A 14,048-nucleotide genomic window follows, 5' to 3' on the forward strand; every position below is an offset into this window, starting at 1 on the left:
GTGGGGTCACCATGGGTCTGAATGGGCACAATTGTTTGTTTTTTTTAGTACTCTCCCTACTTGGACTATGACTCTGACCCCAGCTCTAACCCAACTTGATTACGTATCCCGGAACCTAGCCTCAAGACAAACAATAACTGGTTTTGCTCCTGGAGTTTACTGTTTGTACTAGATCCTTCTTCAGGTTGAAGACCCCTCTGGTTAAGACTCTGATTTCCTCCCCAACTTGATACTTTATGTCTGTTTGTTTTCTGGAGCAGTAGCCAAACACCAAGGGAGAAAAAGGGAGGTGGGGTGGATCTAAGAAGCTTCTGTAAGGGCACAGCTGATTGGGAACATTGGGCTGAGGTGTCCTTGAAGGAGGGGAGGAGTGAGGTCCTCGGTCCTGTGGGAGGGAGAAGAGCTGAGCCAGAAGCAGCTTGGGGCTGTCAACAGGAGGATCATTTTGAACAATTCTTGAGGTCCCTGTGGAGATCTAGCAGTGACTCCCAAACTAGCCTCCTCCCCCTGCTGCATTAGTTGGACTTGGCAGCTCTTCTCCTAAGCAGTGGGGTGGCTCCTTGTCTTAGGCTGCAGACTTGAGGTCACACTTCAGTGCGTTTGTCAGCTTGCTGTCAAAATCGGCTGATGATTCATAAGTTTTGCCCTGCACAGCTGGCTCCTTTCCCCTGGTTACCACCGTTACTGCCCATAGAAGTCATTCTCAAGGAAGGAAGGAGCTTGTCTGGCTTTGGCCTCAAGCTGAGGTTGCCATTGTTGTTGTTAAGAGCCGTTGAGTTAGTTCCGACCCATAGCGAACTTGTGTAGTGTTTCCAAGGAGCAGCTGGTGAGTTTGAACCACCGACCTTGTGGTTCAAACAGCTTTGCAGTCTGGCGCATTAACCCACAGCACCACACGAGGTGAGGACTCCAAGCTGAGGTAGTCCCTTCTTTATTTCCTTGAAAGAAACAATAGGACAGACCAAGATTTAATTTCACGTCTCTGAGAAGCTTTGCGATATTGATCAAGTTATCTAATCTACCAATGGAGCCCTGGGGGTGCAGTGATTAAGTGCTCAATTGCTCACTGAAAGGTCGTAGGTTTGAGTCCACCAGTCACTCCACAGGAGACAAGACCGAGTGATCTACTTCCACAAAGATTTCCAGCGTAAGAAACCTTATAATTCTACTTTGTTCTGTATGATTGCTATCAGTTGTAATCAACTTGACAGCACATAGCAAGAACATGTAATCTACCAGAGCCTCAGTTTCCTTACTTTGAAAAGTGAGTAATAAAAACACCTTTCTCATAGAGCTGAAAGGGTTCATTGGAACGATGTATTTAAAATATTTAGTTTAGGATTTGGCATAATCTTTAAAAAAAAATAGTATGTTTTCAATTGCTCTATGGGCTTCAGTTTCCTAATCTGGAAAAGAAAGTACAATAATAATACAAACTTGGTAACAATGTTGTGTTACTGTTATAAGAATCAATGCACTGCTGAAAGCAAAGAGGACTTGAAATACTTACTGCTGTTGGCAAAGAATATCGAACAAAAGAATCCATCTTGGAGGAAGTACAGTCAGAATGTTCTTTAGAAGCAATGATGGCGAGACGTTGTTTCTCCTACTTTGGACCTGGTGTCCCTGGGGAAGGACATCATGCATGGAAAAGTGGAGGGTCAGTGAAGAAGAGGAAGACCCTCAATGAGATGAAGCAACAATGAGCTCAAACAGAACAACAATTATGAGGATGAAACAGGACCGGGTCATGTTTCTTCTGTTGTACACAGGATCACAATGAACCAGAGCCAACGTGATGGCACCTAACAGCAACAACAGCAACAACAACAAGGCTATCAGAACCAAATGAGATATGGACAATTTCATTAAAAAACAAAACACCAAGCCAATTGTCACCGGGTTGATTCTGACTCAAGGGGACCGTATGTGCGTTAGAGTAAAACTGAGCTCCATAGGGTTTTCAGTGGTTGATTTTTTTTTTGGAAGCAAATCACCAGGCGTTTCTTCCAAAACGCCTTTTGTGGTGTTGTTGAGAAGTACTGTTGAGTCAGTTCAGATTCATAACAACCCTGTATTGGGCTTCCAAGGTGGTGGGTTTGCACTGCCAACCTTGTGGTTAGCAGTCCAGTGCTTATCTTATAGCACCACACCAGGACTCTAGGTATGCCTTTTGGTTAGCAGCTGTTTGCACCATATTTTATATTTCTTTGATTCTCTAAATCAGGTCATTCTGATCAAGATTCTTAACCATCTACCTTATGGGAAATTTTATTATAGTTGTGTTTGTGGATTTATTTCCATTCTTACCTTCCACCAATTTCAAGTCTTGCAAAAGTCTCTGTGAGTTTTGTATAGGAAAAAATCTGGGCCAAGGCTTCTGGTCTTTGGACCATGTTGGTTATATTACTATGTGCCTTGTTCACGCCTTGCTCAAGCTTGCACACACCCTGTGGGGTACTGCTCTGAGGTTCCCATGCCAGCTTGGAGACCAATGTGCACATTGTAACATGCCGGTAAAAAGCTTCTGCTCAGCTTCCTAAATACGAAAGGGCAAAAGTGACATAAAGGCCACATCTGACTTCCTCTGGCTTCATAAGGAGGAAGGAGAATCATACACAAAATCCACCCATGACTGATTCTAATGTGGCAGAAGTCAACCTCCTTTATCCTCTCGTGATACTATTTCTCCCACAGTAGTTTTACTTCTCTGCTGGGTTTGATAATCCATTGCAATGGCCACACAGAACTCACAGGCAGTATGATTATGGGTTTATTAGGAAAGTGAACAGGGTACAATTCAGGATCAGAAACAACTCAGGATGCAGCAGTTCTCCAGTAAGGAGCGGCTCTTTCTGCCGTACTGCAAACATGCTTGGCTCCTGTCTTCAGCCTCTCAGCCAAGTAGTCCCTTAGTCTCTGCCCTGCAGGTGTTACAAAATTCCTTTGTTGTTGTTGTTGTTGTTATGTGCTGTGGAGTTTGTTCTGACTCATAGTGACCCTGTACAGGTTTCTGAGGCTGTAAATCTTTACGGGAGCAGAAAGCCTCATCTTTTTCCCACGGAACAGCTGGTAGTTTTGAACTGCTGAATGTGAGATTAGCAGCCTGATTCGTAACCACTAAGCTACCAGAGCTCCTTTAGCACTGTAGGTAAATACCCAGAGGGCACATTCTGCGAGCCAGCCTCCTGCCTGTACCATTCAGTTGTACTCAGCCCACAGACTCCAGCTGCTGTTTCTCTGGGCCACTGCCTCTGCTGCTGCTGCTTTCTGAGGCAGTCACACTCTGCTCGTGGCTCTTCTTTCTTGATGGTCCTCGGACCTCTGTTCTTGCTTCCTAGATGGCTCTTTTGAAACCTAGCAGGATGGCAAAACGAACCATCCTTTCCATTAGAGTCCCAAGCATTCTATTTGCTTGATCCCACACAGTTATTTGATATGAGTTACAAAGACCATGCCAGAGGAGACATATTAAGTAAATTTACTGTTACCATACCATTAATATGGCCTTAGCAGCATACATTCTAACTCCACAAGATTTAGGAGTAGAGATGATAAGGAAATTGGGACTCCATCTGCTTTAACTTCCATCCCTTTGTTTAGCAAGTATATATTTGGTTACCTACGATGTGCCCAGTAGATGAACAAGATAGACACAGTGCTAGACTCATGGATCCTAAAGTTGTGAGACAGAGATCACAAAATAAGTATATATTTTTAAATGATTTAAAATGCAGTAAGTCCTCATTGTCTCTCCAGCTACAGCCTTAGCTTCGACGTCCATTGGAGAATGTTTTATTCTGAATCCTCCATTTCTGAGCCCATCTGTGTCATTTTCATCTACCACATCCTAAAGGTTGGTCAGCCTTGGGGACACCAGCTGCTCTGGGAGAATTTCCATGGCCACACACTTAGACCCTCCACATAGATTTAACAATCATAGTCACAGATGCTCCCCACACAACCTTGTCTAGCAAAAAAGGCTCAACTTGTCATTCTCTTGTATACTTGTTGTTTGGTGCCATTGAGTTGGTACCAACCCATAGCGGCCTTGTGCACAACAGAAGGAAACACTGCCCGATCCTGGGCCAACCTCACTACTGTTGCCACGTTTGAGTCCATCGATGCTGCTACTTTGCCGATCCATCTCGCTGGGGGTCTTCCTCTTTTTCTCTGACCCTCAAACTTACCAAACACAGCTGAAACCCAAAACTTTGCCTGTCCCTGTCAGAGCTCAGTTGGTGCCTCAGGGTGAACCTGTTTCAAAGATGACATAAGATTATCCTCCTTACAAACTCCACAACACCTGCACTGCTCCAAACTTGCTGATCTCCTTCCAAGGTATAGTGAATTGACAGGGACAAATCTCCCAGAACTCCTATCTCCAATTGTCCCCACTCGTGGTGTCTGACTGCCTTAGTGTCCATCTTCCGCCCTATATTATGGAGTACTGTACAGAGAAGGTTGTTGTTGCTAAGTACCATGGAGTCGGTTCCAACTCATAGTGACCCTGTACAGGGTTTCCAAGGCTATAAATCTTTACGGGAGCAGAACGTCTCATATTTTTCCCGCGGAACCGCTGGTAGTTTCGAACTGCTGACCTTGAGGTTGGCAGCCCGACTCGTAACCACTACGTTACCAGAGCTCCTTGCCAGCACTAAGATCACTTCCAGCAACAGCATTGATAGGAGGACAGTGGTCCTGGGAACTAGTCTCCCCTTGAAATCAGCCCTGAACACAGGAAATCCCTGACCCCAGACTACCTAGGCTGGGTCAGGGGAAAAAGAAAGCAATAGAGGTATTTTTTGGGTCCCTTAATTTAGATCAAACACCTTAAAACCAAAAAGCCAGGCCCATTACAGTCTAGTGCACTTTGACTTACAGTTACCCACGTGTTACAGAGTAGAAGTGCTCCATTGGCTTTCCTTGGCCGTAACCTTTACAGAAGCAGATTGTCAGAACTTTGTTCTGGGTTTGAACCATCAACTTTTTGATTTATCATTGTTGAATGCAAACTGTTGTGCCACCCACGGACCTCTTACCCCTTGTTACTGTTGGTGTGTGCGACTCAATCGCCAGCATGTATATGCAAGTGTATCCATGACAGTCTGTGCACGCTTACAGCAGTGTGATGCTCAGTACCAGTTCTCAAGGCGTCAGGTGTTCCCGACTCTTTGAAGTCAACCTCCCACCCCCCAGCTACTATACAACATATGCCCCTGAGCCCTGCAACTCAGAATTCAGACAGAATTCATCCTGGCCCACATCGGCTTTGCCTCCCCAACACTTCACCCCCATAAATGCTTAGCTAGGAGGCAAATACTTTATTGAAGTACACTTGAGGGGTACACTTGTGAACAATCCATACTGGGGTGCATTTAAAGGACATCTCAGATGAGAGGGCCCTGTGTGTGCTTGTGTGTTCACAAGTGTGTAGACACATTTGGAAGACATCTATGTGTCTAGTAGGTATATTGTTGTTAGTATATTGTGTGTTTATAGGTGCATGACTAAAAATGAATACGTTACATGGGTGTAATGTGTATCTATATATTTTTGGAGAATGGGAACTCCAAAGCATTTTTATATGGAATGTACACTCTTGGGACCAGTGCATGTGTGCGCAAATGATCATGTATATGTGTGCTGGCCAGTTGGGATTGAACATTTCTTGCTGGGCACCTACAGATCCAATTCAGTCTCATCTCTGTGACTTAGTAGGCAGAATTTCTGCAATCAGATTTCTCTACAACTCTGCATTCACTAGGAGATGAGGGTTCTGGCAAGGGGGAGGATATCACACTGGGCCGACCATACCCTCCTCACTCTTGGAAGTCCCCTCCCCAGCCTCTCCCTCATCATCAGCATCAGCATCCACCAGGCCCTCTGGTATGGGCCATTCTCGAGTCTCCCATTCCAGCCGTTCTATGCGGTAAGCGATCTTGAGTGCACTGGATTCCAGCTCAGCCAGGAGTCGAGCGAACTTGGTCTGCAGATCATCAAGCTGCTGGTCCAGGCCTCGCAGCCGAGATTCTGTGGCCTCCTGCAGGGCGATCTCAGCTGCCTCCGCATTCACATCCAGCTTGTTCATCTTGAGCAGGATCTCCCGGCCCTTCTCCTCCATGACAGTCTGGGCCTGTGGATACTCACTCAGCACCTCCCGCAGGTCCTCTTTACTCAGACAGAACAGGTCCGAATAACCCAGGCTCTTGATGTTGGCGGTGCGACGGTTCCCAGACATGTTCCCTGTGGTACATGGGCCCACAGAAGGAAGGAGAGTTAGTGGGAGTAGGGGAGGGGGGAGGGCAAGAGGGTGGCATTGTACTCCCAAACCAGAACCCCTAACTCCATCTGACCTCTCTTCCTACCTGACTAATCCTTTCATTTAATAATTTCCTGGTGGACAAGCCTTGTACTGGGCATCAGTAACCTGACTCTAAGAATTCCATCTAGAGGAAATAGACATTTAAAGGGAGAAGTACACAACCACACAGCTTGTGTAGACCTATGCATGGAGTGCTGTGGGGAAACAGGCAAAGAGCCTCTAGCAAGTTGGAAGGTAGAGGATCTTGGGAAAGCTCCCTGGGCTGCCTGAATTGAGTAGGAGGTAACTAGGGGAGGAGACGAAGGAGACTGGGGGAGAACAATCTAGGCAGATGGAGGAGCAGGAGCAGAGGACTAGATGTAAAAACAAGTTAGGTGGATGCAGAAACCAATAAGCAGTTCAGAGTGACTGAGGTGTAGGATATGAGAAGAACAGAGAGAGGAGGAGAGGGCAGGCCATGCTGGGTCTTGAAGCCATGGCAGAGTTCAGACTTTCTGCTGAGGACAGTGGGGAACTACTGCACTGTTTATCAGGGCAGCCATATGGTCTCATGTGTATCTTAGAAAGATTCTGGGAGATAGTTAAGTTGTTGTTGTTAAGTGCCATCGAGTCGATTCTGACCCATAGTGACCCTGTACAGGGTTTCTGAGGAGCAGCTGGTGAGCTTGAACCGCCAACCTTGCTGTTCAAACAGCTTTGCAGTTTGGTGCATTAACCCACAGCGCTGGACTCCAGATAGTGAAGTAGGTTGGGTGAAATGCTGCCAAGTCTTATGGTTAGAAATGTCCTCGGGAGTGGAAAGGAAAGCCATGGTTTATGGAGCATTTTCTATGTTTTTTAATATCATCTGCACATTCCTTCAGGTTCCTCATTCAGATGAGGAACCTGAAGCCTAATGTATTCTCTAAGCTCAACCAGACTGTGGCTGACTGTATGCAAGATGCTTGCAAAGTCTTTAGAAGACAGGAGGGACCTCTAGAATGAGCAAGTCCTGGGACATCTGCCTGTCCAGAACACAACCAGTCTCCATTTGAGAGCAGTGAGGGTGTGCACATCCCAATTCCAGGGAGGGAGACTTTTAAAAAAATTTTTAATTCTATAACCAGTTATAACAGCTCCTATCACATATGACTAATGGTAAGAATAAATAAATAAATGAAAATGGGGTCTGCTCAGTACTGATTTCAAGGAAGTGGGAATTCCCTGTTGTCTCCCTCCCTTTCCATTTGGCTGTGAGAAAGCTGTCCTTGTACTAGTCTCAAGTGTGTGACCCTTATTATATGTTAGCCTCCCAAGTTACCTGACCTTTCTCTGGACTTTGTTTTATTTTTCATTAAAATAGGGATAAGAAGAATACCTCCTTCATACAGTTGTGAAAATTTAATGAGTTGATGCATGTGAACCACTTTGAACAGGGTAGTAAGCATGCAATAAATATGAACTATTATTATAAGCACTGGACTGTGAACCACAAGGCTGGAAGTGGATTTGAACTTTCCGAGCTGCTCCTCGGAAACACTATACAGGGGCTCTGTGAGTCAGAACTGACTCGATGGCACTTAACAACAACAACAACAACAACAATGATTATTATGGGAGCCTTAGTGGCATAGTGGGGTACATGTTGGGCTGTTAACTACAGTGTCAGTGGTTCAAATCCACCAGTTATTCCTCGGAAGAGAGAAGAGAGTTTCTGTTCCTGTAAAGATTTGCAGCCTCTGAAACACCTACACAGGGTTGTTATGAGTCAGAACTGACTCGACAGCACAAAACAGTAACTTTATTATTACAGAGTTTCCTGGTGGCACAGATGGTTAGGTGTTCAACTCTTAGCACTTGCGTGGTCTTATGAACCTAGAAGTACTTCAGAAGACAGACTTGGAGATCTGCCCCCTAAAGGTTTCAAATTCAAAGAACCAAAATCATTACCATTGCGTCCATTGTGATGCGGAGCGACCCTGTATAGGGTTTCTGTCTAGGGCTGTGAGTCTTTATAAAAGCAGAACATCTCATCTTTCTCCTGGTGGGTTTGAACTGCTGCCTTTGTGGGTTAGCAGTCCAGTACTTATCTTACAAAAGGTCACAGCCTTGAAAACTCTATGGAGCAGTTCTACTCTGCACATCGGAGGTCACCATGAAGCAGAATCAACTCAATATCTGCTAACAATAACATTATTATTACGATGATCTCTGTCACTTTCCTCTGTTTTCTTGGTGTCCTGGGTCAATAACCACGGAACATATCCCCTTCTTCTTTTGAAGACTTTTTTACTCACTCACTTTGGCTCAGCTTCTTTTCAAGAAACAAACTCTCTATATCCTGTTTCTATGCTGAACCCTCTGATGATTCAGGAAGGGTTAGGTTTCTATGGGCCCTGAAGTACCATTTATTCCCAGCACTGTGTTCTTCTGTTCTCACCCTCCTCCCCCAGCCCTGTCCCCAGAACAAATGCTATGGTGCCCACCTTTAATGTTGATGATGCTGATCTCCCCAAAGTAGAGCCCTGCACCGAGCACAGCGTACTGAGTGACTCCGTCGTCTGCCACCACGGCCAGTTGACCCTCACGGATAATGTACATCTCTCGACCAATGTCTCCCTTACGGCAGACGTACTCGCCTGGGGAGTAGGTCTGTGGCTGCAGCTTCAACACCAGCTCCTCTAGCAGGCTGGCCTCACAGTTCTGGAAGATCTGAACCCGGCTCAGAGTGGACAGGTGTACGGATACAGCTACTTCTGCTCGTAGACGCTCGGGCAAGTGCTGTAAGATGGCTACCTCATTGGTCATCTTCTTGTTGATCTGCAGGTGCTGGTACCTGGAGGCGATGTAGTGTCAGCTTCTCACTAGCCACCCTCCTCCCCCGACCCCCACATGTCTGCCTCCGTCCCCATCCATCCTGGCTTAGCTTGAGTCAAAAGTCCAACCACACTGGGATCTCACAGAGGGCATAGAGGTACCGGCCCACAATCTCCTTTTCTAAAGGCAAGATATGTATTCGATGTCTTCTCGCTCCACTAGGGCACAGAAGCCTCTATGACTTGACAACAGATAAGATACCCTTTACTTCCGGACAGGCCCAGTGACATATCTTGTACCATGCTATTGATTGCTATTCAGTCACCAAGCTTCCTTCTCATCTAGAGCCCCTCTGCTATAGCCATTTTTATGACGCATTTTGGGGACCCTCAATATGCACTACCATGACCTAACCAACCATCTTTTTCTTGGCCGTTTTCGGGGCTTAGTGTTCTATTTCCATCCCTTTCTGAGCTCTACCAGGCAGTGGTGGTTCCCCATTCAAGGCACCATCTGGCTCTCCAGGCCTCTAGCTCATGAGTGTCTCTCCTTATCAGTCTCTTATCCACCTTCTCCCGTTGATCAAGGTCCCCTAGTGGAGAGCGTCCTTTCCTAAGCCCTGCCCCATGAGTGCCACAACTGGACCACCATGCAGTAAGAACCCAGCCACCTCCTTCAGGTTCTAGCACATAAACCCTTTCCAATCCTGGACTGGAACCCTAGTGTCCTCACCAGTCAATAACACGTCGCTCCAGCCTTCGGTTGACATGCTGCAGTTTCAAGTACTTCTTGACGAGTGCGTGGTCGGGATAGAAAGCTGCGTCCGCAGTATTCATGTTGTAGATGACAGAACTCATGCTGCCCATGATGGTGGCAAAGCCCATGACGGCCAGCAGGAAGTCGCCTACCATGAAAAGGTACTCCTCCTCCCTGGCTGGTAGTGGCGTGTCACCCACAGTAGTCAGGATTAGCGTGGAGAAGTAAAAACTGTAGAGGTATTGGCGTCGCAGGCGTTCAAATCCAGGCAGATTGGGATCTGGGTACACCCACGCGTCACGCCCAAAACCCAAGTACCGAGACAGGGCAAAGTACAAGCAGCTGTTCCAATGGATGACTACAAAAATGTAAATCATCAGTTTGGCAATGCGAAACGCGTTCGGATAAGCCGTGCGGGTCTCTGTGCGGTCGAAGGCTTCGAAGAGGCGAGGCACTCGCAGAAAGCGGTTCAGCCGCAGTGTGGGTATGTGCGGGCCCAGCTGCAAGTATCCCAAGTCTGTAGGCGCTAGAGAAACTAGGTCCAACAGGAAGCTCCATGTGCGGACATAGCGCCTGGAGATACTACTCCTGTCCACCACCAAGATGCCCTGTTCCAAGAATCCTGGGGGGCAGAAGGGGAAGATGGGCCAGGGTCACTCACAGAATGGGGGTCCTCTATGGCACTCTCCTGCTCCAGTAACTGACAGTAACATTGGCAGGCCATTGTAGGACAGGAAGATTACCAAGAGGACAGGGTGGGTGGAAAGGCATAGACTTGCTCCAGGATTTCTGAGATGAGCTTGGACACGTTGTCAAGCATAGAGGCATGTGGCAGTGGTGTTAGGAAAGGGATCAGTCTTGTAACTAAGAGGTTAAACAGGAAGGGAACAATGGTAAGTCCTTGAGCTTACTGACCCGTGTTGAAGCGCACCACGATGTCTAGTAGATATAGCAGGTCACTCATGTAATCTAGCACTAACCAGACCACCAGGTAACTGTGCTGTAAATCAGGAAAGCAGGCCCTGCAGAGTGAGGACAGAGGGGTTGACTTGAGTGTATCTTCTTTGTGGGAAGATGGGACAGTCTCCCCAGACCCCTCAGTTCTCTGCCTTGGGGAACCCCTCTTATGGACCCCACCCCTCCTTTGGCTGCTCCAAGGGCCTGCCCTTTACTTGGTTTCACTTTAACACCTTCTTAGCTCCTTAAAGCCCCTCCCTTAGTGCTCCAGCCAAACCTGCACACAATGATGACCAGGTTGTACATTACTGGGAAGACCATCGTGTTCAGCCACCAATAGTAGTGGTCCCCTGATGGGTCCAGAATAGGTATGGACTTTCTGTAGGATAAGAGGGAGGTCACACTTCATTAATTCACCAGATATTCAATGTTGTGGTTGTGACTAGAATATCAGGAGGAATCATGGCCTACCATCCAGTGAGGCAGACACGGGAGCTGGCACAGAGACCAAGACCTCTTACCTGGCTTTGGTAGAGGCCGGGGGGCTGGACTCTGTTGTCTTCACTTTGTTGTTCTGACTCATGGTTCTGTGGTGTGATGTTGGGGTGTGAAATAGCCAGGGGATCCAACTTTAGGCAGCTTCCGGAGGTGGGGGCTTGTGCCTGGCAGCCTGCAAGAGGCTTCGCTCAGCAACACCTTCAACTTCTCTGCCTTTGGCTTCTGAAGCTCTTAGCAACACAACTAGAACCAGCTAGGGAAGGGGTGGAGGCAGTGTGGTTCCAGCACCTAGCCTGGTCTCCCAGGACCTGGGCTGACACCTGCCTAGCTAAGCACCTCTAATGAGGTCCCTGGAGAAGGTGGAGGTGCATGCCTCATACGTAAAGCTGAGCCTTGTTTCTGTGAGATGTCCCATCCAATTTTTCCTCTTATCTGTTCCTCACCCATAAGCTGAAGTATAGAGGGGTCTTCTAGGTCAGTAGGTTTGAATTCAAGTGCAGGATCCAACATTAACTCTGTACCTTATGTAAGTTTCTTGCTTGGGCCTCATTATTTATTCATTTTAACAACTAACTACTTACTGAATGGTTCCTCTGTGTCAAGCGTTGAACTGGTCTCCAGGGGCAGAGATGCCTCTCACGTCAGATGTAAGTTGTATCTGTTTTCATGGTCTGTATCCTTATCTACATCTGTACCCATTCTTATTCCTTCCTGCTGATCCCAGGATGAGGGAGTGATTCTATGATGTCTTTGTTCCCATTCTCTTCCTATTTCCTCTAGTTCCTGAGCCCGCCAGATAGTCCATGTGTTTTCTGGATTCTCAACCTCTTTGAACACTTCCATTTCTGTGAAATGCTCAAATTGTTCCCATATCAAAACAATCCAACAAACCTAAAATTCTTTCAACATCATGTCCCTTTTACTACTATTGTCTCTTTCAGCCAAAAGCCATATTCGAAACACTCATTATGTGTCAAGCCAATGGTGTGCTAAGAACTGGGGATAAGAGATGAGTGAGGCATGGTCTCTGCTTTCCAAAAGCTCACAGTCTGGTATGGGAAACAATCAGGTAAACAAGCAATTAATTACATATCAGTCAAATGAGTGCTCTGTTAGGTGGATATTGTCGTTGCTGTTGTTAAGTGCTGTTGAGTTGGTTTCGACCCATAGCAACCCTATATAGGGTTTTCAAGGAGCGGAATAAAGGGCTATTACAATATATAAAGGAGCTCTGGTAGCGTAGTGGTTACAAATTAGGCTCCTAACCTTAAGGGTGGCAGTTTGAAACTACCAGCCGTTCCATGGGAGAAAGATGAGGCTTTCTGCTCCCGTAAAGATTTACAGTCTCAGAAACCCTGTACAGGGTCGCTATGAGTCGGAACTGACTCCATGGTACTTAACAACAACAACAATACATAAACCATCTGGATCAGCTCTACTCTGGCTATGAGTCAGAATCAGCTTGATGGCTTTGGTTTTGGTCTTGCTTTTAGTTAACACAATACATAGGGAGGGCCCCATCTAACCGGGCTTCTTCAGGATGAATAGAAAGTTAGGTAGCTACAGAGGAAGATGGTACGATGAAGAACACTTAAGGAGAGAGCACAAAGTGACCAGCTGCCGTAGAATTGATGCCGACTCATGGCAACCCCATGTGCTGTAGTGTAGAACTGCATTCTACAGAGGCCAAGGAGTAAAGATCAAGGCTGTGCCAAACCTTTTTTTACTAGGTGCTTCTGGGTGGCTTCAAACGGCCAGCTTTTTAGTTAGTTCTTGTTAAGTACTGTCGAGTCATTTCCAACCCATGGTGATGGTGGTGGTGATGTGCTATGGAGTCGGTTCTGACTAATAGCGACCCTGTACAGGGTTTTTGAGGCTGTAAATCTTTATGGGAGCAGAAAGCCTCATCGTTCACCCGCGGAACAGCTGGTAGTTTTGAACTGTTGACCTTGTGAACACAGCCTGATTTGTAACCACTACACTAGCAGAGCTCTCTCATAGAGACCCTTTATAGGGTTTCTTAGGAGCGGTTGGTAAGCTTGAACCACAGACCTTGTGGTTCAAACCAACCTTACAGTCCAGCGCATTAACCTGCAGCGCCACCCCAGAACTCCTTTTATTTAGTAGTGGAGTGCTTATCTGTTTGCACTCCCAGAGACTTTGTGCCAAGTATAGAGCATCAAAAAGCCTGGGTGACTAGGGGAACATGAACTGTTTTTCTTTTTTGAGGCTTGAAGGGGGAGTGGTGAGACAAAGGATGAATAATGAACAGGGTCCAGCTAGGGGAGAACTTTGTCAGACATGTTATAAAGCTTGGATTTCATCTGAAGGCAGTGGACAACCTGAAAATGTGTTGAAAAATTAAGTGATATGGCTACATTTATGGTTTTGGAGTTTTTCCTGAAGAAACATCTACAGTATCCAAACAGTTTATTTTATTTTTTGAAACACTTTTTTATTCCCCCTTGGCTTCTATGACACCATAATTCTTCATTTTCTGTTGATTTCTTCTTGACCGTAAGATCGGCAGTTAAAATCCACCATCCACTCCCCAGGAGAAAGATGAAGCTGTCTGCTCTTGGAAAGATTTACAATCTCAGCAACCCATAGGAGGAGTTCTGCTCTTCCCTATAGGGCCACCATGAATTAGAAATCCACTTGATGGCTGCGTGTTACACTCACTCTAGGTCCCTCAGTGGATTCCTTTTACATTGGT

General features: G+C 46.4%; 1 protein-coding gene across 1 annotated transcript; it reads right to left on the reverse strand.

The window, feature by feature from the left end:
* Positions 1-5,732: 5,732 nt before the first annotated feature.
* CNGA4 (cyclic nucleotide gated channel alpha 4) lies at positions 5,733-11,417 on the reverse strand. Its single transcript, XM_006870196.1, has 6 exons — positions 11,356-11,417; positions 11,112-11,213; positions 10,793-10,899; positions 9,854-10,499; positions 8,791-9,140; positions 5,733-6,246 (listed from the first exon to the last, which is right to left on the reverse strand). Exons 1-6 carry the CDS (start codon positions 11,415-11,417, stop codon positions 5,798-5,800), a joined length of 1,716 nt encoding a protein of 571 aa, XP_006870258.1. The 3' UTR covers positions 5,733-5,797.
* Between the last annotated feature and the right edge of the window lie 2,631 nt (positions 11,418-14,048).

This window comes from Chrysochloris asiatica, unplaced genomic scaffold, assembly GCF_000296735.1.
Source record: "Chrysochloris asiatica unplaced genomic scaffold, ChrAsi1.0 scaffold00140, whole genome shotgun sequence".
NCBI lineage: Eukaryota > Metazoa > Chordata > Mammalia > Afrosoricida > Chrysochloridae > Chrysochloris > Chrysochloris asiatica.